We start from the raw sequence: 24,354 nt of genomic DNA on the forward strand, positions 1-24,354 counted from the left end.
CAGCCATTAGGAACAATCCTAGGAAAAAAAATTGAACATGAATATCTCCTAAATTGAAACAAATATTAGACCAATATAGTTTTCACAAAAGAAAATCTAAGTCAAATTGAAAAAATAACTTTTTCAGAGTAACTAAAAAGAATTATTTTTCATTAGCCAATTCTTCATTAAGTATAAAAAATACTGCAACTCTAGCAGGAGAATCCAAGCTCTAACCTTTGTTAGTACTTACTTATAACATTATAACTTATACTTGGAAATTATTGAAATTAACCCAGACTCATTTACCTCCAATGTGTAAAGTATTCTTCAAAGACCACAGGTGCAGTTCAGTCAAGCAGAAAGACATCTGAAGGCAGAAGAAATCTCTGTCCTGTTCAAAAAGTAATTAAAAAGAGATACCAATTAATTATCTTCCATTGTCAATAAAACCAAGATCCCTTAGAAAAATAGAATGATTTGTCACTACTAATATTTGAGATATGGCCCATTAGAATAAACATATTTTAATGTACCCCTGGTTAACCATCCAGAAATAAACTCTAGGAAAAAGAAAAACACATTCTTCCTAAATGTAGTATGCCTTCTCACTGAGAAATGTGATAATATGAAAAAATTTTCAGTAACTTGCCTGATTTTTAAGGCACGGAGTATATTTAGAATTAGTATTTAAGCATTTTAAAAACATTTTTAAGAAAAGGAAACATCTGGGAACTAGTGTATTATGCTAAGTGAAACAAGTCAGAGAAAGATAAGTATCATATGATTTTAGTCATATGTGGAATTTAAGAAACAAAACAGATGAACATAGGGGAAGGGAAGCAAAAATAATATAAAAACAGAGAGGAAGGCAAACCACAAAAGACTCTTATACAGAGAACAGGGTTACTGGAGGGCTGTTGGGTGAGGGGATGGGCTAAATGGCTGATGGGCACTGAGGAGGAGAATTGCTGTGATGAGCCCTGGATTTTCTATGTTAAGTGACGAATCACTAACTTTTACTCCTGAAATCATTATTACATCATATGTTAACTAACTTGGATTTAAATAAAAATTTTAAAATTTAAAAATTTAAAAATAGATAAAGTAAATATTTATATAAAAAAGAAAAGGAAACAACTGTTAGGTAATTATTACATAGAAACACATTTTGTGTTGTATTTTTAATATACAAAGCAAATATTTACGATCTCCCACATATAAACAAGCTAATTAGAGTGGAATTTGTAGGGAGTCTGGTTGGTTCAGTCAGTAAAGCATTGGACTTCGGCTCAGTTCATGATCTCACAGCCTATGAGTTTGAGCTTCTCATTGGGCTCTGTGCTAACAGCTCAGAGCCTGGAGCCGGCTTCAGATTCTGTGTCTCATTCTGTGCCCCTCCCCACACTCTCTGTCTCTCAAAAATGAATTACATGTTAAACAAATAAAGTGGAATTTGTGAAGTAAATGGTATATAGTTACTATTACAAGAAATATTTACTTAAAGGTAGATGTGTGAAGCCACAGTAGCAAATGTTCAGATTAGTTTGTTAATCTGCATCTCACTGTAGTCTACTCTAACTACATTAGAAAAGACAAAACAAGATAACAAAAGAGTACATCAAGTATTTCCTTCCAGTTTTAGTATCAGGAGCTAGTGATGGTCATTCCTGATACTTTTTCATGAAGTAGAACCTCATTATTTGAACTAATTGGAGAAAGACCAATAAGAATCAGAAAAAAAGTCAACATTTTACAAATGTTTGACAGAAATTTATTTTTATTTAACTTCCAAATGTTTACTTAGAAATACATATAGTACTATATTACATGGATAGTTCGTTATGTATTAAACTATTGATATCTTTATAGAGATCATAAAAGAATTGTTCTTTCCAATAAAATTCTGATAACAAAGAAAGCTTGAAAAATTTTTATGACTTTTTTAGAGAAAAAAAGCCCCCAGTTTCTTTAACATTAGGTGTGACTAAAAACATTTGCCCTATTATTCATAAGGGTGATAATTCCAAATAATTTTAGACACAGTACAAACTTCTTTCATTCTTCCTTCACCTTTACATTTGACCTCAATGTATTTACCATAATCAAGAAACATATGCATGTTCAAATAACAAGAGGCAGTGTGCCAATATTGAAAGGACAGAGTGAACAATGTGGCAGCATAAAATAAGGGCCATCCATGCCTGGAACAGTGGGGCTGTGAAAAAGCTTAAGAAATTGTCAAATGTTTAGCAGGACATCAAAGAAGCATAGGATTTCACCAGGTAAATGATAATAAAGAAGATGATGATGATGATGATGATGATAACAGCAAAAGGCAATACTCGCTAAATACTTATTACCTCGAGACAAGCATTGTTCCAAACATTTTATATGGATTAATTTATTTAAGCCTCATAGCTATCCTTTGAAGAAGTATCATCATTATTCCTACAATGAGGAAACTGAGGGACTGAGAAGTCACAGAGCCAGCAGTTAGGTGAGGCAGGCTTTGAATCTAAGCAGACTGGCTCCAGAATCTGTGTACTCTATGGTACTGGGCTATGTGGAAGACTGGGGGGGAGAATAGGTAGCAGTGTGAGTAAAAGGATGGCATATCCCAGGTATAGCGATAGATTACAATGCATGGTAGAAAGTGACAGAAGGGGTGCCTGCATGGCTCAGTTGGTTAAGCATTCAACTCTTGGTTTCGGCTCAGTCACTGTCTCGAGGTTCGTGAGACAGAGCCGCAAGCTGAGAGTGCGGAGCCTGCTTAGGATTCTCGCGCAAGTTCCCTCTCTCTCCCTCTCTCTCTCTGTCCCTCCCTCCCTCCCTCTCTCTCTCTCTCTCTCTCTCTCTCTCTCTCTCTCTCTCTCTCTCTCTCCCTCTCCGCCCCTCTTCTGCTTGCACTCTCTCCCTAAAAAATAAATAAATAAACTTAAAAAAAAAAGATTAAAAAATACAGTTGAAAAGGGTAACAAGGAAACAGGCTATAAAAATAATAGAAATGTTTGGACTGATCTGAGTTCACTCTCTTTCTTGTACTACAGTACCTTAAAAAAGTTAGAGATAGAACAAAGGACCCTTCAATCCCCAGATCTGCCGGCTGTCACCAGAAGCTGGCTGCCACTATACACAGGTATGGGGCAGAAGAGCTAGTGGACTCCATTACTATGAAAGAGACGAGGTTCCTTATCAGCAGGCAGTTCAGAAAAAGCCATATTAAGCTAATTACATTTTTTTAATTCAATTGTTTTAATAGTTTATTTTCAAATTGGTTTCCATGTAACACCCAGTGCTTCTGCCCACAAGAGTCCCCCACCATGATCATCATCCCCTTCTCTCCCTCCCCTTCCCCCTTCAGTTCATGGTTCATTTTCAGTATTCAATAGTCTTTCATGATTTGTGTCCCTCACTCTCCCCAGCTCTCTTTCCCCCTTCTTCTCCCCATGGTCCTCTGTTAGGTTTCTCCTGTTAGACCTATGAGTGCAAACATACGGTATCTGTCCTTCTCTGCCTGACTTATTTCGCTTAGCATGACACCCTCAAGGTCCATCCACTTTGCTACAAATGGCCAGATTTCATTCTTCCTCATTGCCATACACTATTCCATTGTATATATATATGTATATATATATATACCACATCTTCTTGATCCACTCATCAGGTGACAGACATTTAGGCTCTTTCCATGATTTGGCTATTGTACAAAGTGCCACAATTGTACTTTATCTTGCAGAGCTGTCTCCTTGGGAGTGACTCTAGTGAGGCTACTATTACTTAAAATATTTCCAAAGCCATGTTCTTTAGAATTGCTTTCAGTTAGTCTTATGAAGCTTATTTCAGGATTAGTTTATGGTTATACTTTTTTAAAAACCAAAATATTTACTGTATTAGAATATGTAAAGTGCACCCTTCTCATTTGGATGGGTGAGGTTTAGAATGTTTAAAGAAATGGTTAATAAACTAAATGTTTACTTGGATTTAGTAGGCTTAATGAGTACATTCTAGACTCTAACTGCCTGGTTTCTTTTTCTTTTTTTAAGTTTTATTTATTTTTGAGAGAGAGACAGTGCAAGCAGGAGAGGGTCAGAGACAGAGGAGACGCAGAATCTGAAGCAGGCTCTAGGCTCTGAGCTAGCTGTCAGCACAGAGCCCGACATGGGGCTCGAATCCACAAACCAGGAGATCACGACCTGAGCCGAAGTCAGACACTTGACTGAACCACCTAGGCGCCCCTCTAATTGCCTGGTTTCTTATTCTAACTTTTCAGTTTACTAGCTAACTTGGACAACTCACATAGCTTCTCTAAGCTCCCCCAGATATAAAATGCCCATAGTAAAGTACCTACCTCAAGGACTATTTCAAGGGCACTTTTATTCAATTAAAAGCAACCATTGTTGTTGCTGCTACTGCTATTACTCAATATGTCTAGTACTATGTAAAATTATATGAAAAACAAACAGGGAGTGTATTACATATAATCTCTGACCTTAGATAGTAATTTCACAGGGTGAAATGAATAAATGAATAAATATGAAGTACAATAGGAGATTTATGAAGGAAAAACATCTATCTGTAGAGAAGTTTCTACATAAGAGAAAGTATTTGAATTAGGAGATGCAAATGGGTTAACATTTTACTGGGAACAGAGAAGAAAAGATGTGAAGAAACAGGGGCATACTTCCTCTGATACTAAGCATCAAAGGTCACAACTTTCAGGCTACACTAGAAAATAAAGATCCACATTCTTCAACTTATATTATCTCCTACTGAAAAATACAGGACAGAGGGAAAAAGGGGCATTCTTCTTTAGAAAGAATCCCTTTGGGGGTGCCTGGATGCCTCAATAGGTTAAGCAATTGACTCTTGATTTCAGCTTAGGTCATGATCTCACAGTCATGAGATCTAGCCTTGCACTGAGCTCCGCACTGAGCATGGAATTGCTTAGGATTCATTCTCTCCCCGCCCCCCGCCCATTCCCTGCTCGTAAGCACGCACATGTGTGAACACACATAAGATCTCTCTCAAAAAATTATAATTAACTAATTAATAAATAAAAACAAAGGATGCCTTTGTGGCCCCCATAGGGAACATTTGGCATAAGAGTAATGAAGTAGCTGTAGGGGATGAAACCCAGCAGAAAGTAAGCAGCATTGGCAGCCATTTGGATGAACATACTCAGCAAGAGTGTGGGATCCAGACAAAATGGGATCCACATTCGACAAAAGTAGACCTGATGGCCAAGGAGTAATCCATACCACCTGGAGAAACAGCAGCAATAATCAGTTGATGGAGCAGGCCTATAAAATAGTTGGTTGAGGAAGTGAGAAGGAAATAGCCAATGTCCATTAGTAAATGATTGTACTTGTTTATGAGCACATGTGACAACCCTGTAGACTCCCCAAAATACATATAATTAAGGAGGCTTTGCAGGAGTCACACTGTAGCAGGTGGACCAAAGATCACCAAATATGGGTTATTCATCCTTCTTTTACCCTAAACTTTAAACATCTAAACTAAAGAGAATTAATGAAGTAAATAAAAGTTTATAAAAATCTACAATAATAACTATTTGGGCATAGTGAGAGGGGACCAAGTCATTATCCATTTTACTCCTCAAGATGTCTTGCCATCTTTACACTGTGCAGATTCTTTAAAAGATGCAGGACTTTAAAAAGTCTTGCATCTTACTCAAGAATGCCACTAGTTAAAAAGAATGTTGGTAATTTCCTCATTTGAAAAATCTGCCTGGAGGAAGTAGTCAAGACTGAGCTTGTATTATTCAAATACTCTATTAGTGCATAAATAGCTGTTTTGAAGGAGCGTAAGAAAAGAATTTCAGAAGAATGATGGATTGTTGGATTGGGGTATGGGCAGGGATTAAAAAGGGAGAGAAATAGGGAGTGCCTTAAAAAGTTAGCTGAGAAATGCTGTCCCTACTCAGTGCCCTTGTGCATTTCTCTGGGAATAAAATCCAATGCACAACTTGGAGCTAGAACAAAAGTACCTATTTAAGGGGATATATGAAAAAAATGAATGACTTAATTTAAAAAATATACCAAAGGATAATCCAAATGAAAAGCAGAGAAAAAGGAAAAACCTCTACAACAACAAAATGCCCATAATTTTTATGTTAAAATAACTAGTAAGCTTCTACAATTTTCTGCTTGCTTTGATTTTGTAGGTGGTTGATGACCATCCCAGATGTCTCAGAAGAACATCCTGAACCTAAATTTGCAATCTCCATAAGAGAATAAGCAGCATGATTTAAGTTAATCTTAACCTAAATCTAGATGATTGTTCTCCTGTAGGGTCAGAATCTATGACTGTCCAAATATTTACTTTCATTCCTTCATTTCTTCATCCATTAATTTATTTATAGTGCACACAAGTGAGCAGGGAAGGAGCAGAGACAAAGGGAGAGAATCCCAAGCAGGCACTGCTCTGACAGCTCAGCGCCCAATGTGGGGTTCAGTCTCACAAGTCATGAGATCATGACCTGAGCCAAGATCAAGAGTCAAACACTTAACCAACTGTGCCACCCAGGTACTCCTATGACACCAAATTTTGAGGACAGAATGATGAGAGGATCCTAGAGAGCCTTCTTACTTTTTACTTACATTTCTAAAAAGTTTAAAGCCTTTCCTCCAAAACCAGTTACATCATATTAAATCAATATTTATTTGCCTTAAGAAAATTGTTACCATGTAGACTAAATTTTAAGAAAGTAACATGCAAAATAAAAACGGTGTTAAAATGCTGCAACTTGCTTTACTTTTGATAATTTTCTTCTGAAAAAGAAAAACTATGTTTTAGAGGTACAGATTACTTGCCACTAAATAAATCTGCAAAATATTTGTCTTCCCTGGTTTCTGAAGTCAGCTATTTTGACTGCTTTGGGAAGAACAGAAAGCTTGAGGGCAAATAAAACCCTAATGTAAAACATGATGGGAAAGGAAAGAATTAACAAATAGAAGACATTGAACAAAGATAAATGATACCTGGCACCAACAAGACGTTTAAAATAAATGTGTATCAGCACAATACCTCAGAGAGCCTAAGGAAATCTTTTTTGGGCATAAACTTAGAGTGTATACTCGCTATTTATCACCAATAGAATTTCTGAGTAATATATATTCACCAATTCAAAATGTACAAAAATAAAGACCACTAAAAAGCATAAATTTAAGATAAACCACTGGTTAACTGTATCATTAGGCAATTTTCAAATTACTTAAAACACAGTGTATTCCTTATAATCTCTTGTCAAGGCGATCAACATAGAATCATTAATAATACCTACTAAGCACATGCATGAACATAATCAATGTCACATTATCAGAAATCAAGATTTTAAAAAGTATTTTGAAATATTTAACACTAAGCCAAACAATTAAGCAATGATAATATTTGTGTAAAAGGGCAGAGGAGTCTCAAAGAGATCTCAAGCCTGGATTGAACCTCCTTGCAGCAAAAGACTAGAGCTTTAGGGCAGGTCATTTGTACCTCAGAGAGTCCTAGGATATTAATTATATTAATTATCAATTAAATTATATTAATTAAATGTCACCAGTATTTTGAGCACTTTAGGTGTATGACATTTTACTGTGAGTCCAATATACGAAGAATAACAAAGTAGAATCTCTATTATCAAATAGTATCTAGTGCAGCAGATAAACCACAAAAGCAAGATGAAGTTTATGGTAAGTGCTAATCTAACAACAAAGGGCTAGGAATATTTCAGTAGATGCTCCAGTTTGATAATAAATTAGAAAACATTTGAGAATTGTTAGACTGTTTTAAGTTTATTTATTTATTTTGAAGGGGCGGGGGCTGAGGCAGAGGGTGAGAGAATGAATCCCAAGCAGCCTCCACACCATCAGGACAGAGCCTGATGAGGGGCTGTAACCCACGGACCATGAGATCATGACCTGAGTGGAAGCTGGACGCTTAACCGACTGAGCCACTCAGGTGCTATGAGGATTGTTAGATTTGACAGAGGGAGAGAAAGAAAAATGAGGGAACAGTATACAAAAATATAAGTTGCAAGGCTTATTTGAGAAATAATAAGCATTTTGGTACAAATAAAAGAGATAAATCAGGGCCTTACTAAGGAAGTCTCAATTCCATATTTAGCTATCAGGACTTCACATCTGCTAGGCAGCTAATGAGGAATAGTGACAAGTTTCTGATCTGGTAAGGTATTTTAGAAAAAGTAAACAACAGATCAGAATTGTTGGAAGATTGTCTAGGTGGGAATACTGATGGAGCACAGGAGGAGGACACAAGTGACCTGCTAGAAAAGTAATACAGTAAAAGAAATAACACCAATATTCAGCAACAAGAACTTGATTAGGGATGGTGGCAGTTGGAATGTGCCTTTAAAAAAAAAAACAGATTCAAGTGATTTTTTGAAGAGTCAATAGCCTATGGGGACTAATGAATTGTAGAAGTGAGAAAGGAGGAAGAATCTGGAGTGACCACCAATGAATGGCAATCTAGTTACTGCACAGATGGTGGCCCTTGCCTTGAACATGGCTCCACTGGGCAGGCATGTCTCTATCATCATGTGCCAGATAAAAGACAATCAGTACATTCTGCTCATGACTAACTCAACTACTCAAGACACACACCTCAATCCTCCCAGCCACCAACCTGACTACTCAGTTTCTTGTTTACTTTTCCCTTGCCCTTCAGTTTCTAACTCTGGCTCTCTCTCTTCCTTACACCGTGATTCAGCGTCTTCACTCTGTGAAAGACTCACAAATATCATTTTTCTTAGCCACACCCAGTTTACAAGAACCCCTTACACAGACCTGTTCCCACTTGGTTTATTCTAGTTTCAAGAGCATGATTTGGATTAACATACACAAAAACAGGTTAGTCTAGAAAAGGAGCAAGTTTTGCCAATGTAGGTAAGCTGAATTTTTGACAGAGTGGGAATTTAATGTATAAAAGTGGAATCGATTATGTCTAATTGGTAACTACAAATACAGAAAAGGGGCCTGGACTGTACAAAAACTATTTGGGGACTATCTAAAAAAAAAAAAAGTTAAAAACCACTGAGTAAGATCCCAAAACAAAGTCAAGATTAGGTATTTCGGTAATTCTCCAACAAGAAGATGATGAAAAAGAAATTAAGATAGTATGGGGGGAGAGGGAGAGGGAGAGAGAGCGGAGAGGGAGAGAGAGCGGAGAGGGAGAGAGAGCGAGAGGGAGAGGGAGAGAGAGCGAACCTGGCTGGCTCAGTCAGTTGGGTGTTCAACTTTGGCTTAGGTCACAATCTCTTGGTTTGTGGGTTTGAGTGAAAGGAAGGAAAGGGAAGGGAGGGGAGGGGAGGGAAGGAAAAAGACACTAGTGTCAGGAAAACAAGAGAAGAAAAAACGGTAGATGTGTTTTATTTTAAGTGGCTATATAGTTAGCAATCAAACTTGTTTCTGAATTTCATGTAGAAATGACCTCAATATAGTTTAATGAGAAGTACTGTTTTCTCAAGGGCACAGAGATTAAGTCTCCTAAGGTGTGGTTCTCCTGCTCTGAATGCTGGGCTGTGAGCCAAAAATGCCTCAATTCAGATCTAGCTATGACAAACTTACCCCAAACCATTTAACTTCTCTGCCTCAATTTCCCTACTTACAAAAATAAGGATAATGATATTGACCTACATTTGCAACAATGTTGTAAGGATTAATTAATGTCGTATAATGCTTTGAAGATAAAAAGCACTGAGCATTACTAGTTGGTATTACAACATAACTAATTGCCTATTAATACTGAAAATTTTATCCTTTAATTTCATTCAAACAGCAGTTATCATATAAATGTTCCAGCTTTCTCAGTGACATTTACCTTCAATTATTATTAAATTATTTTTATGTATCTAGATCTTTTCTATATTATATATAAGTGTTTTACCATAGTATGTAAAGATTTGATGAGCTCAGAAGTCTAGAACACCTTTTCAACCTAAATATTAAGTATAAATACTCAGGACATATTTATTTGCTAATGAGAAACTATTGGAAGTATTCAATAAATGCTAAAACATAATACTTTAACTTATGAAATTTTAGATTTAACAAATAACACTAAGCAATTATATGATAAAAGCAAAATACAAAAGCACAAAGCACTGTGTTAAAAACACTGTCTATTGGGCACCTGGATAGCTCAGTCAGTTAAGTGTCAGGCTCTTGATTTCAACTCAGGTCTTGACCTCATAGTTTGTGAAATTGAGCCCCTATCAGGCTTCAAGCTGTCACTGTGGAGCCCGTTGAGATTCTCTCTCCTTTTCTCTCCACCTATTCCCTGCTCATGTTCTCTCTCTCTCTCTCTCTAAATAAATAAATAAACTTTAGGGATGCCTGGGTGGCTCAGTCAGTTAAGCATCTGACTTCAGCTCAGATCATGATGTCGTGGTCCATAGGTTCAAGCCCTCTGTCAGGCTTTGTGCTGACAGTTCAGAGCCTGGAGCCTGCTTAGGATTCTGTGTCTCCCTCTCTCTCTGCCCCTCCCCCACTCCAGTTTTCTCTCTCTCTCTCTCTCTCTCTCTCTCAAAAGTAAACATTAAAAAAATTGTTTCAATAAACCAACTTTAAAAAAATGAAAAAAGTCCTTATTTCTAAAACAACCTATACAACCTAAAAGTATACAAAAAAATAGAGAAACTTTTAAATCAATTTTTAATTTACAATAGTAATGCAAACTTATTCTTTTACAAAGTGCAAATATGGAAATATTTGATGTTAAAATGAATACGTTCCCCTCCCAATGGCCCTTTCCACTGTGAAGGGAGCTACTGCACAGTATGGCATGTGGCCTTCCAGATTTCCTTGATGTACTTACAGTATGTCCATACCCATACCTACCTGCTTTGTGTTTTTGTAAAGAAAATATTCTACTACACATACCATTTGCTTTTTTCACTGGGCACCACAGCACGGATATTCTCTATCCACATACTCAAATTGACCTCATTGTTTGGGTTATTTTCCTCAATTAAAGACTGGATTTATTTAACTATCTGGGAATATTCTACAATGCAAACTGTTATTAGATCCTACTTGTACTGTGCTATGGACCACAGACATACTGCCACGCTGTTTTCAGAAGACGTGAAATGCCACTGATAGTTTAAAAACCGCACACCTGACAGAGAAGCAAGGAAGACAACTTAATGTTTCATCTGGATCCCGAAGTGCATCCCTCATTGTTTTTTAATGCAATTTAAAATGTATGTAAGATGTCTCCCTGGACAGTGATAATTTACTCAATCATTTCCTCAATGTACATTGTTTCTACTTTTTGCATTATAAATAATACCATGAAAACATACATGCACACCTTACATTTTGAGAGGTGATGCCAAATTGGCCTCCGAGATGATTCTGCCAATTTATATTCCTACCAATAAGATGACTGTTTCCCTATATCCTCAATAACATGGACAATTATCAAGCTTTTATATTTTTCCCAATCTGGTAGGTGAAAATTAGATTCCTGTAGTTTTCAGTTTCATTTTTCCATTTATTAAAGAGATCAAATACCTTTTTATGTATTCTTAAATAATTTTGTTTCTTCTATAAATTACTTGTTTCTATCTTTGCCCATCTTTCCAATGAGTTCTTTATCTCAGTCTCTGTGTATTAATAACATTAATCCTTCAGTGTAGAAATTGGACATATTTAGCCCTTGAAATTTTTTCACCAACTTTATACATGAAGAAAATAAAAGAATATAGAATTCACATGTTTTTGAAAATTGAGCATAACCTAACAGACAGCTTTCTGAGCTCCATTCAGCGAGTGCTGTGCAAATGCCCAGGCCAGAAGTGGCTTTTCTCAGGTGCTCACAAATGGTCACATGATGCTATTGCTAGATGAAGCACAAGACAATAGATTCTTATGTTCCAGGAAAAGTGTACATCACTCTTAATAAAAGAGGTTAGAGGAGAGTCTTTGCCTAGAAAGAAAAGTAGGAGTCCCTTCACTTTCCCAAAATAAATTGTGGCTAAAATCTTTACAAATTTCTTGTTATACTTAAATTTGGAAAACATTCCACTAGGGCATTGTTTAAATTGTTTAATTCATTTAGTTAAATATATTTTGTCAGTTCAACATTTTCCATACTGTAAGCAGTTTTGACATTTAGACAATTTATCAATGGCTTCTTTATTGTGGCCTGTTTCCTCTTCTTTCTACTCATTACATGCAACAAATTAAATTTCACTAATATTTAAAGATCAGTGTTGACCTTTGCATAGCCTTTTTCTAGGTTCCTGTTAATACAAACATCTTGTTTGCTGATGCTCATTTTCAATATTTTGCAGCACACAATTTCCATTATTCCAGAGAGACTTGTATCCAGTTGAAGTGCATTTTTTCAATGACCTTGCAAAATAATTACAATGGCTTATATCAGGCACTTTAGGTGGGGGCCAGGTGGGGGGTAGAGAGGGGAAAGTATGCTTGCATAAGCAAAATAATAATAACAATAAAATAATCTTTGCCTATCATCTCCTCTTATATATGCACCTTTCTGATCTACAAAAATATGGACTTCTTGTCAAGATGTAGTTCAGTCACAAAAATAAAAAGACAAAGGAGAAATGTTGGCAATGTAATAGTGATAATTTATTCTAGATTATAATTGCATAAGTATAGTTTTATTCTATACATGGATAGAGAGAAATGGGACTTTGAGGAGAAAAGAAACTGAATTTCAGGAATAATTCCTAAAGAGCTGAGTTAAAGACAAGAGAATACTGAAATGCTCTTATCTAAACCAATGCTAACTGGTGAAATAATTTGTCAATTTACTGTTTTAAAAAGCATATAAATCAAAGGCTGTTGCAAAGTGAGGAAGAATGAAAAAACAAAGATAGAGATCCTTTCTCTTCAAATAGAAACGACAGCGAAAATTTTTGAAGTGGCCTCCAGCTATATATACCACCTCAACCTTGTCAGATTTCACTTGTCAACACTTTGATGACAGATTGCCACCCCCTCCTCTCAAAAACAAACCCTAGTAACTGTTGAAAGAAACAGCCTCTTATAAAAAGTAGAATATCTCATGCAATTTGATAGTTGTATACTTTAAAATCTTTTTCTTTCCCAAAAGAGACTTGAAAACCCCTTTTCCTATGGCTTTTATCAAAATTTAAAAGCTGAAGAACACTCCCAGTATGGGGAAGTAGAGAGGGTATAACATTTTTAAATACCTACTTAATGCATTTTATATTCATTATTTCATCTAATTCTCACAGTCACCCTCTGGAATTGTGTACTAAATTGTGCATGTATTCGCCTGCATACGTATGGCTTTTATGAGCATAAAAGTATTTTTCTGGGCAGTGAATAGTTTCTCCAAGGAGTCTTTTTGCCTCCCCTCCCCCAACCCAATCAACTCTGATAGACTCTGAATCTCTTAATTTAGATATGAAAACAGGTCTAGGAAGGTAAAGCAATTTGCACAAAGTTCAGTCAGTTTGTAACAGGAATAGTTAAGGCTAAAATTCATGTCCATGGATTATCTGTGCAGTGCTCTTTCTACTCTACCTCTCTCTGCCTAAATGCTATGCTAAATAGAGCCTCTTCATTAAGCTTCTGCTTAAGTACCTAAGACAGGTGTCAGTTTAGAATGATATAATTAATCCATGGTGAAAGATATAGATGAAACCTATTTTCTGGCCAAATTTAATTTATTTTGCTTGGAAAACCCTTTGAGGAAGTTATTTGAATGACTATTTAAGGATTATTTTTAATTAGCATACCAATAGTTTGTAAATAAAATGATGTATCTAAAACATCTGATTAAAACTGGTATTTCTTAGGCACTAAAGAACCTTCAGAGTACTTACTTAACAAACTTGATAGATAATACAAAAATAAGCTCCAACATGAATTATTAATGTTTTATAGCTGAATGTTAAATAAATTAAGGTCTTCTTTTTAAGTTACTGTACTATATCAGAGGTTTAATTCTATTTTGACTTCCCATATTGGGTAGTGGCTCTCACTAAATTTGCAAGCTCCTCAATCTCTAGGACAAGTTCTTCATGAAATGTAAACAAGCTCTAAAAGCTCCCAGTTGGTATGAATTTTTCAGTAAATCCTTTTGTATTGTGATTGAATCTTCCTCATACTCTTTATTCCCTGATTGGTCATTTTCACCTTTACTAATGGTTTCTCACGGCATTATTACTTATATAACACTTTCGATATTTTGTTTCAGCACTTGAATGGAAAACCAAAGTAGGTAACTCAGGAAAGAACAGCCTTTTCTTACTGAAATGAAGACTGTGAATAACCACCAAGTTCTCCTGAGAAGGGATCAATTTCACCTTAATATATTTAATACAGGCATACATCATCACGGCTTACAATGTTAATAATTCCCTAATGAGTAGAAAATTAACTAATATTTAAAAATAAGAATAAAACAAAGAAGATTCTAGATTACAATCACGTTTTACCCTAAAGCTCAAACAAATCATGGCTTTAAAAAAAAAAAGTCTCCCATGTTTTTAAGACTGGATTCTATTGAGGAGTAAATAGAATAATGTATTTGAAAATATGTGGCAAGTGATCATTGTTCAATAAACATCAGTTTTCTTTTCCTGAATATTCAATATCCATAAAATAGACCCCAATTTGAATAAAAGAAAAAATACTGATTATTTTAGAAGTTCACTAAGTATCATTTCATCTTCTAATTATTTCAGTTTTGTTCAATCTACATTTGCAATGCATCTACCACGTCCCAAATTGGGCCAGGCATTGTGGTAGGCATTCAAGATATAAAGGCAAGGGGAGAAAAACCCAAGAACCTGCATTTGAGGAAGTCTTAACTTAGTGGACAATGAGATAATGGGAAGAGAAAAACATGCAAAGAGTACAATAACATCAGAGTAGGAAAATAAATCATATCCAAGGAATAAAGCACAGGGAAGAGAGTTATCAATTCTAACATATAATACAATCTCAGCCAAAAAAATTGAGATTATACATCTATTTTCATAACCAGAGGCCTCGTTAGAGAAAATGAATACACAAAACTTTATGTATATTGTAATCAATTATACATTTAATAGTGTTACTCTTTTATCAGAAGTTGACATTAAATCAATAGCCACTTTATAACCAGTGGTAAATTAGAATCAAAGAAACACGGTATATGTCATGCTTGGTTGATTTTTTTTTTTTTTGGTAGCACAACCAGCTCAAAGCAAGTTGACAACACAGAGAAAAATCCTGCATAGAGGACCATCCTAATAAAGACAGCAGATTGAGCACATGTAAAATGACAATCAACAATAAAAAGAAAACTCTTACAGCAAGCAGAATTAGAAATAAGACAACAAAATAGTTATCAACAAAATTTTGGAGAGTAAAAAGCTGATGGATAAGAGGTAACTGACAACAGATTCAAAAAAGTGGAAAGCCAAGAATATATGTAGGGTAGATGGCTAAGAGCCAAAGAGTTCATGCGCTAGAACTCTAGAAAGGCTCAGAAACTGGAAACACCAAGTACTTTGAACGAATGCTTAGGATTGAAAACAAGGGAACTGTGTGAAATTCTATGTAAATAATACTGAAACTTCCAGGTGCTATTCTCTGCCAGCACAGCTGGGCAATCCCTCTCTACCATAGAAGAGAACTGTAAATTCATTCTTGAGAGGCTGTATCAGAGCAACTACTTGAAAAGCAAAAAACATTACTTAGAATAGGAGAGCTACTCTGAAAGAAGGATGAAAGGAGCTCTTGGAAATAAGAAATATGAAATCCAAAATAAATAATTCAGACAAACACTTGGAAAATAATGTTGAAGAAATCTCACAGAAAGAAAAGAGAAATGCATACTTACACACACACACACACACACACACACACACACACAGAAAAAGAGAGAGAGAGACAGAGAGAGAAGGAATCTGGAGAATCAGATTAATCCTAAATCCCACATATGACTAAGGACAAAATAGAGACAATGAAAGGAAGGGAAGAAATTATCAAAGAAAAATTACATGAAAATTTCTCAGAACTGAAGTGCATTAGTTTCTAGTTTGAAAGAAATTGTCAGGTACCCAACACAATGGTTTACAAAAGATTCACCCCCTAGGCACCTGATTATGAAATCCCAAAACACTTAACTTAAGCAAAAATCTTAAGTTTCCTGAGAACAAAAAAGTAAACCATGACAAACCCAGGTCACTTAAAAAGGATCAAGGAATCAGACTTCTCAACACCAGTAGTGGAAGTTAGAAGTCAATTTCAATTTCTGAAGAAAAATTGTTTCCTACCTATAATTCTATATGTAGCCAAACTGTCACTTCAGTGTGAGATTACAGATGTTCAAAGAGGCAAGGTCTCAAAAATTAATTATCATGCATTTTTTATAGGAAATTACTGGAAAATGTGTCCCATCAAAGGATACAATTAACCATGAAAGAGGACGATATGGGATCTAGGAAATAAATGATCCAACACAAGAACAAGGAAAAAGGATTTCCAGAATACCAATAAGTGGAAATCATAGAAGGATAAAACTGTATCTCATGTACACTGAAGGAGAGCAAGCTCCACGAAAAGGTGAAAGTAACAGACTATTTGATGCCTACAAATTTACAGAAAGAAGATTTATACTTCTGCCAGGAAAGTTGGGGATAAGAAAATAATAGGTCTATTAAACAAAAAGCAAACTTAAATAGTAAGGCAATTATTTACTGCAGAGAAAACACACAATTATACAAGAAAAAATGTAATCTTAGTATGTTACATTGCTAAACTTTCATTATACTGTAGACATACAATTCGGATTACCCAAAAACTGTGGTATGTCTGTATTGGAAGGGAGAGAAGTCTGTATGGAAGGGCATAAGTGCTAAGGTAGGGGTTAAGTTCTCTCCCAAAGTAGGAATTTAACAGGTTAAAAACTAAAATTTTCAAAATGAAGAAATAAGTAATGCATGTTGTTTACAAATACAGAGGTAAACACCAGAAGAAATAACTTAAGAATTGAAAGTGGTTGCCTCTGGTGAGTGCTGAAGAACACAAATGCCATGATTATTGATAAGCCTTGTAGAACTCTTTTTTATCCTATGTGTGTGCGCCATTTTGATTTAAAGAAAAAGTTTCCCACCTCGTCAGAAGTTTATTCAGAACACATTTGAAGACAGAAATAGCAGTGAACACTGAGTAAATGCTTCATCCCTGGTGTTCACTCCTGTGCTAACAATGCCTTTCATGTCTTGGTGAGCATCCTTTATCCTCCCTCAATTAATTGTTTTACCACTGTAATAGCAGCTAATCACACTACTTCAACAGGCACTCTCCATGAAAGAATAGTTTCTAATAGAAATATTAGTAGTATTTTTCTGGTATAATTCACTGCTTTGACGTTGCAACGATGTCACCTGGCATGTAAAAATCAGTGTGAAACCGCTGAGCTGCCCACAGTTGGCATTTATTTTTTAGATGTATATTATGTAGATTGTCAAGCTAACTTATTAAAGCATTAGGTAGACATTAAATACCCAACTACAGATATGGAGCTCAGGAGTGAGATCTAGAATAAAAATGTGAGTTAGGGAGCCAATTATGTAGTTGAAGCCATAAATATGGATGGTGAGAAAGGGTGGTAGCTAACGGAATCTCTAGACAGAGGGAGAGTTGTTTATTTGTTTGTTTGTTTAAGATAGAAGAGACAAACTATCAATTATTCTCATCGCTCTTATATTTGCAACCTGTTCTCCCATCTCCTCCTTTCTACAGGAACAAGACAGGGCCAGGGCTGCAAAGAGCACAGCGTCAATACTTGGTTTCAGTGCCAACTGAGGCTGCAGCTGTGTGTCTGTAAACAGCACAGTTCAGAATTTGTCACAGATGGTGCCAGCCAATGAGAAGGTGTCTAGGTATTCAAAGCAGGGTTTGCTATTTCTTCAGTAGTCAGTAAATATTATATGTCAGTTATTTTCTAATAAAGAAAAAGTGGGTGATACACATATTTTAATTCCAAAATATTTTTTAAATTCATAGCTTAACACAAAGAGTGCAAGGCGGATCTGGCATGAACACTGGTTTAACTATGCATCCCCTCGCACAGACATTACAATGTACACTTACGTAAAGTACCTTATTTATTAAATTGATGTTTGGATGTGACTTAGTTATTTCAAACATCGGTTTTTTACAAATTACTCAATACGTGGCACAGTCAAAAAGTACTTTAATTTAAAGATACTCAGTAAAAGGTTTAATACTCTTATAAAGCAATGGTCAATTCCTGAATCCTACATTTGTGTTCGGTGTTACTAACCTCCTATGTATAAATCACTGATTATGCCAATAAGGAAATATATGTAATTCGCCTTTAGAAGTTGCATTTACTTGTTTTTAAACTCAGCAAGTTTGAAAAAAATCTCAAAGGTTTTAAAGTTATTCATTTTATATGCTTGATCAAGAAGAAAGAAGTTCTCCCTTCAGCTAATTAGAGAGTAGCTACTATATGGTGAGTGCTTTCCATGCATTTTCTCATTTAGACTTTACAACAACCACATGAGTTAGTATTGTTCTGTTTTATAAAGTAGAAAAGGTGAGGGAGGTGTATTTTAACACAAATTTGTCTAATTCCAAGACTCATCATTTTGTCACTACATGCTTCTTTCACTGTAGATAAGGTATTTAAGAACATTTTATTCAATAGTATTGAATACTGAAAACGAACCGGAGGTTGAAGGGGGAGGGGAAGAGGGAAGGGAGGTGGTGGTCATGGAGGAGGGCACTTGTGGGGAAGAGCCCTGGGTGTTATGTGGAAACCAATTTGACAATAAACTATTAAAAAATAATAAAATTTTTAAAAAAAGAACATTTAAAAAAATTTTAATGTTTCATATGTTTTTGAGAAAGAGAGACAGAGTATGAGCAGGGGAAGGGCAGAGAGAGAGGGAGACACAGAATCTGAAGCAGGCTCCAGGCTCTGAGCCGTAGGCACAGAGCCTGATGCGGGGCTCTAAGACATGACCTGAGTGGAAGTCGGATGCTTAACTGACTGAGCCACCCAGGCGCCCCAAGACCATTCTTAAAGAAGATTTAACTGTCCCTCTCCATGTTCCAGCTGCTACCACTGTCCATGAGGCTCAGAACCTTCTTTTGAAGCTGTCACCCCAAGCCAGAGTGAGAGGACGTAGCCAGAGCCATGTTGTGATGGCATTCAAACAGCCTGTGACGACCACTTTGGGAGAGGGAGAGCTGGCCCCTCCACAACAACCAGCACTCCCCTGCAACCACATGCTGGAGCCTCCTGGGCCTAGATCTACCGGCTCCAGGCAAGCCATCAGATCACTGCAATCGCCTGAGAGATCCAGCACCAGAACTGCCCGTAGAAGCCACTCTCTAATATATGATACACACAAACTATGAGAATAACAAATGCTTATTTTTTTAAGTTCTACACTCTTTTATTAGATTAAATATATGATCAGTTCATTTTGAATGTGGGCAACCTTTCCAGTCTTACCACCAACTCATTTCCCTTTCCCAACATGTAATACAGATGGCTACAAAGGAAGCTCAACGTCTTACTAAAAGAGAGAGGGGAGAGGAGAAGATGGAGCACAGAGAAAGGAAGAGAAAAATAACGGAAAAAAACAAAAAACAAACAAGTCTTTCTCTCTATCAGTCACCACCTCCATGTTCTCTTTTCCCTTCTTGGCTCAGCCTCTTCTAAAATATATCCTAATCTTGCTACTTCTTTTTATCTCCATTATTACCTCGCTAGCTTAGAACACCATCTTTTCTTTTCTGGAGCATTTCATGCCTCTGACTGGTCCCCCACTGCAACATTTGAGCCTTCATATTCCCTTTCCCATAGAGATATAAAAATATTTTTAGAATTTTAATGGACAATGTATAATACGTAATAATAGTAAATATAAAATATTTTTTAATATACAACTTAAACCATTTCATTCATCTGAAGCTCTTCAAACGCTTCTCACTGCAGGTCTTATATATGCCTATGTGAGTGGCCTCCACCTCTTCTATATAATCTTCATGCATGCCCCGTAGAAAGACAAGGTGGGGTAAAAGCATACAGACCTTTCAATAAAGGCACCATATCTGAACTTTATCCTATGTATCAATAATCTTCAAACTTTTTTTTCCTGGTCCCCCTTTTCCTTCAATAAAATATTACACTTAACTCCAACATATAAAACTTGTAAAAGCAGAGATGCTCTGGTAGAAGCCAGGTCCAGCAGCTCATCCCAACCACTAATTAATACCAACAGTTCTCTAAAGCCAAATGGTTACATGGAGGGGAACAGTCTATTTCTCAATTTCTAGTTGTATCACATTGCTTGGATTGACCTTCTCTGGCTTAACTTCTCTCCCACATTTTGTCTTTTAACTCTGAGAATATTTGACCTTATCTTCCAGATTACTATTTCAGTCTGTAGTGAGATTTATTATGCTGTTTTGCTCTTCTGATATATGGAAGATGCACTCTTTTTCTTTAATTTTTTTTAAAGTTTATTTTTCAGCGAGAGACAGAGCGTGAGCAAGGGAGGGACAGAGAGAGACGGAGACACAGAATCTGAAACAAGCTGCAGGCTGAGCTGTCAGCACAAAGACTGATGCAGAACTTGGACTCAGGAGCTATGAGATCATAACCTGAGCTGAAACCAGATGCTTAACCAACTGAGCCACCCAGAATCCCCCTGAACAGGTTTGAACTGCAGTGGCCCACTTATACAAGATTTCTTTCAATAAACACATTACTGTACTACGAAGATATTTTCTCTTCCTTAGAGTTGCATGCTTGGGCGCCTGGGTGGCTCAGTCGATTAAGGCTCCGACTTCGGCTCAGGTCAGATCTCATGTTCATGGGTTCAAGCCCCGCATCAGGCTCTGTGCTGACAGCTAGCTCAGAGCCTGGAGCCTGCTTCTGGTTCTGTGTCTCCTTCTCTCTCTGCCCCTCCCCCTCTCATGCTGTCTCTCTATCAAAAATAAATAAAACATTAAAAAAAAAAAAGAGTTGCATGCTTTACCAACTGAGCCAGAGAGATGCCCCTATATTTTTTAAACTTTTAAATCATATATTTAATTTCAAAGATCATTTTCTCATTGCTTCTTTTGAATAGTGGTCTATTCTTGTTCCATTATCTTCTGTAATCTCTCAGAAATTATTGATTTGAATATATTTTATATGCCCTTCTTTAAATTAAATGTTTCATTCAGATCAGTGGTCTGTTCATCTTGGCTCTTCTCTTTCTTGCTATTGGTTCTTTTTTAATCTCTGGTGTTCCTTGGCTATCCATTCATATTTATAAGCAAAAATTTAAGTTGATGAGGACACACAGCTGGCCGAGGTTTTCTCTATGGCCATATAGATGTTTCCCCCATCTGGTCTCTCTCCTGTACAGGAAGGCTGAGTGCTGGTATATAAATGGCCAGGACCACATTAAGATGTGTAGACTAGTATACAGAGGCTCCAAGTGACAAAAACAAAAGAATTTTACTCTGGTTGTGGAAAACTCTAACATATTTCCCTCCTTGGCAGGACTATCCTGTATCTTTCCTCCATCCATGTCTGTAACATAGATAAATCCTCCCAAGTTGCTTCATGTTCTACTCTTTTCTCATGTCGCTATAGCCACGCTGGAAGTCTTTCCCAGAGAGGTGGTTTACCTTGGGTATGGCCTTTGAATTTCAGAAACGGGCCAATGCGACTGGTGCCTGCTTTTTCTACTATGTGTATGCCTGTGTGCATATGTATGTGCGTGTCTATACTTATGTGCATGTGTGTCAGAGTGGGAGGGAGAGAGGAAAAAAGGGAGAAGGTATGTACATGTGCATGGTTTGAGGAGGAAGAACTGGGCACGGAGAAATTCTTTCTTCTATTTAAGGCACATACCGTTAAATAATTACCCTTACTACCGAGAACTTGAAAGTTTTGAGGCTCTACTTTCATGCACAGTTATTTTCTGTGCCATTTTTGGGCTGTCATTTTCCAGATTTCTGCTTTCTGTCTCTCAGGAATTCCTCACAATTTCTGATGGCACCATTTCCTGTCATCTAACAGTGTTGAAAATTTATCTTTTAATTCTTCCGGTTTGAAAGAATTTGGAAAAGAAAGGGAAGTAGTGGCATCTATTCAAAAAGTGATTTCGAACAGGAAAAGGCCTTAGAATATCTATAAATTTAAAAGAAAGAGATAATGGAGTAACAAAGGTTAAAGATAGAATAAAATTCAAACCTCCTCCAAATTCATCATTTACCACTGTCCTCCTTTGCTCACTACAATCCAGAAATATGGGCTTTCTTTTGTTTCTCAAAAAATATTAAACTTATTCCTACTTCAGAGCTATTATGCTGTTCTTTTATGTAGAAATCTGATTCTTCTCATAATTCAGATCTCTGTGCCTATCAATTCCTCCTAAAAGTCTTCTCCAAAGATCACCATATAAAACACAACCATCCCATTTTCTGTTATATCATTCTTTTTAATTTTAGCTTTATTGGGCTTATCCTATTCTAAGATTATTTTGATTATTTCTTTGCTTGCTTGTCTGAGTTCCTCGACTAGCCTAAGTGCTACATAAAGCTCCTTTATGTAATATCCACACTGTATCACAATAAATACTCAATAAATATGTGATAAATGAAGATTTAACAAGACTTAGCCATGACATAAGATCTCAGAAATGCAAAGAGAAGAGGATGAAAATCAAAGTTGAAGTGTTAGCCATGAAAATAAATGACTTATTTCTGAGATACACAGGAATGAAAGGAGGATGAAGATTAAGATGTTTTGAGGTGCTAGAAGATAATTCTCTATAGGTATCTCAGGTTCCTGCAAAAAAAAAAAAAACCCCACAAAAAACAAAAAAAAGGCACTGAGTGCCCTTTGTTCTACACTCTACACTATCTTTTAAAGGATAAAAACAACCTTGGAAAATAGTTGGGGCGCGTGGGTGGCTCAGTAGGTCGAGCTTCCAGTTTTGGCTCAGGTCATGATCTCACAGTTTGTGGGTTCGAGCCCCGCACTGGGCTCTCTGCTGACAGCTAGCTCAGAGCCTGGAGCCTGCTTTGGATTCTGTGTCTCCCTCTCTCTCCGACTCTCCCTGCTCTTGCTGTCTCTGTCTCTCAAAAATAAATAAAAAACATTAAAAAATAAAAAGCAAAAAAAAAAGAAAAATAGAGTTAATGTTTCTTATGGAGCAAAGGATAGGCATGTTTACTTTCAATTACAAAAGACTTAGGTTCCCTAAACTCAGGGTTCCTCTCCTGTAATGCAACCCACTGCATGTGTAGGTGTCATCTGGCACTCTTCAGGGAACTAGGGTTAAGGGAACCAGTGCAAAAATGCTAATGCTCTGGGGTGCCTGGGTGGCTCAGTCAGATAAGAGTCCGGTTTCGGCTCACATCATGATCTTACGGTTGGTGGGTTTGAACCTCCCTCAGGCTCTGTGCTTATAGCTAGCTCAGAGCCTGGAGCCTGCTTCAGATTCTGTAGCTCCCTCTTTCTCTGACCCTCCCCTGCTTGCGCTCGCTGTCTCTGTCTCTCAAAAATAAATTAAAAAAAAATTTTTTAATGCTAATGTTTCAACCCCTCTAATGCTGTGAATAAAAACTGTCCTTCACCTCTGACCCAGGAATCTCATGTGTTCTACTAGCATCCATAAAACTATAGCAGGCTAACTCACTGGTTTGCAAGGGAAAATGTCAGACTCTTCATGCTTCTTTTTTCTTTCTTTCTCTCTCTTTTTTTTTTTTTTTTTGGAGAGCCTGCATGCACGAACACACAAGTATGCACATGTGTGAGCAGGGGAAGGTCAGAGAGAGAGGGAGAGAGAATCTTAAGCAGGCTCCACACTCAGAGCATAGCTCAATACAAGGCTTGATCTCACATCGTGTGATCATGACCTGGGCTGAAATCAAGAGCGGGAGCTTAAGCAACCGAGCAACCCAGGCATCCCTCTTCATGTTTCTTGATGTAAAGTAGGGACAAATAAAAGTTACACATTAACGCTTGATTACTTATTTTTTCCTAATGGAGAGAAGTCTTCTGTATAGTTAAGGCAAGGTGAATAGGGGGAGGCTTAATACAAGCAATTTTAGATAAAGTCACTATGAGAAAAAGGAAATTAAGCAAACTGGAAGTGAATGCCTCCACTTTACCCTGTCCCTTCCACCAGTTCACAAATACTATTATTGGGTTTTGTGGGCTTTTTTGCTTGTTTTATATTAATTTACTAACCTCTCCAGTGCTATAATTTAACTAGGTTCTGGCCCTAAGTTCCTTTCCTCGACTATTTCAATAATCTCTCTGAAGAACGTGTCTGTTCCAACCTAACCTGCTGATAGATTAATC

General features: G+C 36.7%; 1 protein-coding gene across 1 annotated transcript in view; it reads right to left on the bottom strand.

The window, feature by feature from the left end:
* The window catches only part of WDPCP (WD repeat containing planar cell polarity effector), a 370,463-nt gene that overhangs the window by 301,151 nt on the left and 44,958 nt on the right, over window positions 1-24,354 (bottom strand). The window contains exon 2 of the mRNA XM_029937462.1: window positions 289-373. Coding sequence (XP_029793322.1) covers window positions 289-373 — 85 coding nt within the window. The remainder of the gene's footprint in view (window positions 1-288; window positions 374-24,354) is intronic.

The sequence above is a fragment of the Suricata suricatta genome, chromosome 4 (genome assembly GCF_006229205.1).
Source record: "Suricata suricatta isolate VVHF042 chromosome 4, meerkat_22Aug2017_6uvM2_HiC, whole genome shotgun sequence".
Classification (NCBI taxonomy): domain Eukaryota; kingdom Metazoa; phylum Chordata; class Mammalia; order Carnivora; family Herpestidae; genus Suricata; species Suricata suricatta.